Source organism: Penaeus chinensis, chromosome 13 (assembly GCF_019202785.1).
Source record: "Penaeus chinensis breed Huanghai No. 1 chromosome 13, ASM1920278v2, whole genome shotgun sequence".
Lineage (NCBI taxonomy): Eukaryota > Metazoa > Arthropoda > Malacostraca > Decapoda > Penaeidae > Penaeus > Penaeus chinensis.
The window spans coordinates 19,298,169-19,303,168 of NC_061831.1; the positions used below are offsets into that span (position 1 = coordinate 19,298,169).

A 5,000-nucleotide genomic window follows, 5' to 3' on the forward strand; every position below is an offset into this window, starting at 1 on the left:
TTTGACCGTATTGCTCAACATGCACACACTCAGACACGCATGCCCACCTTAAGGCTTACATAATGAAATTCGAACACACATACACGCATGCATACATGCACATATACTATATATGTATATCTATACACATACATTCATATATGTATATATTTACTTACATATGTATGTATGTATGTATGTATATCCCAATGCCGACGGGCATGACGTGTACGTACGTGCTATGCCCACTGTGAGTTACATGTTTGATTGTTTTACTCATAGATGGCTACACTTGTACTAAGTTACCAATGAGCCAGTTACGAGTACTGCCTGTCTCGCCCGTTTACCCTTTTCTTTGATTTACGAAAATATTTTACGTTGTCTTATCTTGCTGTTACTATTATTTATAACATTATAGTAATTATAATGTTTATAATAAAAATAACACCATCGATATTCAATGCACCAGTAAAAAATACGTTTTGTCCGCCAATTCAAATCAGGTAAGCTCTACTAAATGACTCTTCTGTTGCTACGCACTAGTAGAGCCATCTATATACAGAGACATTTCACAAAATAAATATAGAAAATGAGCACAGCATTTTCCCCATTTTTTATTCATTTTCCCCGGCGGCATTGGGATATATATATATATATATATATATATATATATATATATATATTTACATGTATATTTACATATATACATGTATATACATATTTATGTATATGTCCACACACGCACCCCCCCCCCCCCACACACACACATACATGTGTATATATGTATGTATGTCTGTAAGTATAAATCTATGATTACTATTCACAAAATGTTTAGAGTCTATAAGCATTGGCGATATTTTCTAGCGCTGGATGAATATATGCAATAATAATAATAATAATAATATATATAGAGAGGGGTTAAGTCACAAATGATTGACATTTTATGATACTAAATTGTTCTTAACCCACTGTAAAATATATGATAAAAAACGGGTTTTGTACCTCTTTTACCTTGTTTCGTAGGCATCATTGCTTTGATGGGTGCCAAGTGCAATGTTGATCTCAAACATTTTATTTTCATTGCTGTAACTCCTTGAATACTGGTAAGGGTAATGATAACAATGTATAAGGTAACTTTCATGGTTGCAAGCAGAAGGATCTCGTCTGATTGGCAAGAATCTGCCGAGCTGACGGTCTTCAGGTTTCAAGCATGGAATCAGTGATTCTAAATTAGCCGGGTCCATCTCGATTTTTAATAATTGTCGTTTAGTTGTAATAGAGAGAGAGAGAGAGAGAGGGGGGGGGGGGTGGAAGAGAAAGAGAGAGAGAAACATTTAGGGATTTGTAGGCCTCCATGATAGATACCTTCACATTTATTCATTTATATATGTTTATTTAGCCTGATAAACTATAGAACGGCCATGTATAGGACACGGTTATACAATAATAAATAAATAATTCATATATTATGGCTGTTTTTTTTTTGCTATCTCGTTTTTGTTTTTCTATTTTCTACCCAGTGTCATAATTTCAGATGCTTCTGGTTTATTTTAAGGAATTATTGAAAGATAATAGAAGTCAATAATTAATATATGTATATGTTTAAGTGTAAGTGCACGTGTGGTTGTGTGTACCCTTTTGTATATATGTATATATGTTTGTTTGCATATATAGATATTTGAGCGTGTGTGTATACCTGTGTGGATTTATTTATAGACAAATATGTAAACGGAAATTTACTGACGGTCTTTAGGGCTTCAGGCAAGAAAATAATAATTCCAGATTAACCGGGACAATCTCGATTTTTAATCCAGTTTTTTTTTTTTTTAAGAGAGACAGCTAGATAGATAGATAGATAGATAGATAGATAGATAGATAGATAGAGAGAGAGAGAGAGAGAGAGAGAGAGAGAGAAAGTGAGAGAAAGATTAAAATTTCAGGATTTGTTACCCTTCCGATTTTTAATCCTTGTCCTGGCGTCCCGTTTGGTTGTAAGAGAGAGAGAGAGAAAGAGAGAGAGAGAGAGAGAGAAAGAGAGAGAGAGAGAGGGGGGGGGGGGGAGAGAAAGAGAGATAGACATTTCAGGGTGTGTTATTTTCCATGATAGATACTTTTACATTTATTAATTGATGTACGTTTATTTAGCTTGATAAACTATAGAACTACAATGTATAGGACACGGTTGTACGATAATAAATGATTCATGGCTATTCTAGTTTATGTTTAGGTATATATATGCATATATAGAATATATATGTACGCGTTTGCGTGTATGTGTATTTATTTATTTATAGACATAAGCAAACAGAAACTTATTTATAATGCAGATGTATTATGCATGCAAGATATGAGGAAGGAACGTGTTCATAGTAAAAGAAACCGGTTCTTGCATATTATTTACTAGTCTGACTGCATATCCAGTCCTCAAATATCCGGAGACAAATATTATGTACAATATATATATATATAATATATATCCTGGCTAGCGATGTTAGTGCAGGCAAGGGGCAAGTGAGTATTACTTCTCAAAAGTAATTCCTTGGGCCCTTTGTTGCTCGGCGATCTCGAGGAGTCTGTAGACGTGAGGGGGGAGAGGAGGGGGGACGGGCAGGAGGTCGGAGGAAGGCTGGTAACCGAACTCATCAGCGACGTAAGTGAACTCAGCGACTCCTCCTTCGGGGAAGGGGAAGCTGTGGGAACGAAGGGAAGGGAGGCGGAGTTAATGTGTGTTAAGGTACTTAGAAGTTAATATTGTGTAAACACTGATAATGGAATTAATAACTAATGGCAATCTCTTCTATACGCACAGTTCACTGACACGTGCTATGATGAATAAAACTATTCACGCCTAGGCTTCTGTTTAGAATAATCGATGTTCATAAATGGACTTTTTGAGACGAGAATATGGTAAATAGTGACGTTTATACAGAACTAAGCGTAAAACATTGTGAAACAGCGGTATTTTTTTTATTATTTTTTTTTTTATACCTGAAGGCTCCCTGCATGTTGCTCTGTCCCTCGGAGCCAGGAGTGCCAACCTTCTCAGTCTTGATGCCGTTGCTGGTCTCGAAGCGGTACCTGAAGTTGCCGTCGCCGCGGTCCTCACGCTCGTCCACCAGGGTCTCGGCGGTGTACTCGGGGTGGCGGTTCTGCGACTGGGGCATCGGGGAGGCGGCCACCAGGCCGGCCAGACAGACGAGGAGGATCTGTAATGATAACAGTAATAATGATGATGGTAATAAACAGAGAGTAAGCACATTGACGGTTTCAGGTTAATCATATTCGTATTTCAACCTAAAACACAGATTCATCAATGCAGGATCACGAAGGCCCTCGTCTCTGGCGAGGGGGACGAACTTTCACTAAAGTTTTGTGACACTCACCAGATGCATGATGCTCGAGTGCTTGTGGAACAATGGTGCACATCGGTGAATGTTCATCCTATATATACCTACCCTCTTTGACCGTATTGCTCAACATGCACACACTCAGACACGCATGCTCACCTTAAGGCTTACATAATGAAACTCAAAGATACATGCACGTATGTAATCAGATAATATATATATATATATATATATATATATATATATATATATGGATATATTCTTACATACATACAAATATCCATATATGTATATTTATGCATGTATATATATATATTTATACACACACACACAAACATATATATATATATATATATATATACATACATATATAAGTATATATATATATCCATATATATGTATATGTCCACACATATCCACGCACGCACGCACGCACAAACAAGCGCACGCAGAACCCCCCCCCCCCCCCACACACACACACACACATATGTCTGTATATGTGTATGTAAGTTTAAATTTATGATTAGTATTCATAAATTGTGAAAATCTAAAAGCACTGGCGTTATTTTCAAGGTTTTAATGAATATGTGGACATAAATGTAATATATATATATACATAAATACATTTCCAAATTACACACACACACACACACACACACACACACACACACATACACACACGCATATATATATATGTGCCTGAATATATATGTCTAAATATATATTTATATATATGTCTAAATATATATTTATATATATGTCTGAATATATATTTATATATATGTATGTCTAAATATATATTTATATATATATGTATAAATATATATATATGCACACACATACAGACACATATACATATTTGAATATACATATACATATATACATACATATATATGAATATATATTGTATACAACATAAACATATATGTTGTAGATACATTTATAGATAGATAAGTAGACAACTAGATAAAAAGACAAGGAGATAGAAGAGTATCTGAACAGATAGATATATATATATAGGTTTATCCTATTTTTTCTGTTAAGTATCTTAATATAGGTTATGTAATTATTTGCTTATTCCGTATACTTTATTCGTTCCTAAAAAAGGAAGAAGAAAACAAAAACAAATAAGGAAATTAATTGATCACAATGGGGAAACGAATCTATTAGAGGTGTTTTATGTCCTTCCGTGAGTGGATTGACGAATCTATTCTAATGAATTCCCAGGGACGAGATATTATATTATATGGAAGATAAGGGTAATTCTACTCTAAGGGGGGCGTCGGGGGAAGAGCACCCGCGTGGACGCCATCCCGAGTTCGAACCGTAACTGGACTAGAACCCGTGCGCTTAGAGATGCTTCCGTGTCCCAGCCACACGTGGCGTCTTTGCGCTACTGCAGTCCCTTAGATGCAACCAGTAGTATGACCTTTAAATGTATTTTTTTTCATATCCAGGCGTTTGTTTATGCCGTACAATTGAAAGACGGTCACACACACACACACACACACACACACACACGCGCGCGCGCGCGCGCGCACGCATAATTATGCTATTTAAATGAATGAATTACTTATCGGTTGCGATAGAACTTTGCTTTGAAACATCAGAGAGATCTAGAAAGAGAGATAGGGAGAGAGAGAACACGAGACAAATAGATATATTTAGGTATAT

The 5,000-nt window shown here is 35.8% G+C and overlaps 2 protein-coding genes across 2 annotated transcripts in view; both read right to left on the reverse strand.

Moving 5' to 3' along the window:
• Nucleotides 1-212, reverse strand: part of LOC125031919 (cuticle protein AMP1B-like) — a 1,197-nt gene extending 985 nt beyond the window's left edge. Inside the window, exon 1 of the mRNA XM_047622926.1 lies at nt 159-212. The gene's annotated coding sequence lies outside the window, so the exon portion shown is untranslated. The remainder of the gene's footprint in view (nt 1-158) is intronic.
• A 2,150-nt stretch (nt 213-2,362) lies between these two features.
• On the reverse strand, nt 2,363-3,382 carry LOC125031882 (cuticle protein AMP1B-like). The gene is made up of 3 exons (XM_047622874.1): nt 3,363-3,382; nt 2,968-3,185; nt 2,363-2,669 (listed from the first exon to the last, which is right to left on the reverse strand). The coding sequence occupies exons 1-3, from the start codon at nt 3,369-3,371 to the stop codon at nt 2,498-2,500; spliced, it is 399 nt and encodes a 132-aa protein (XP_047478830.1). The 5' UTR covers nt 3,372-3,382; the 3' UTR covers nt 2,363-2,497.
• Between the last annotated feature and the right edge of the window lie 1,618 nt (nt 3,383-5,000).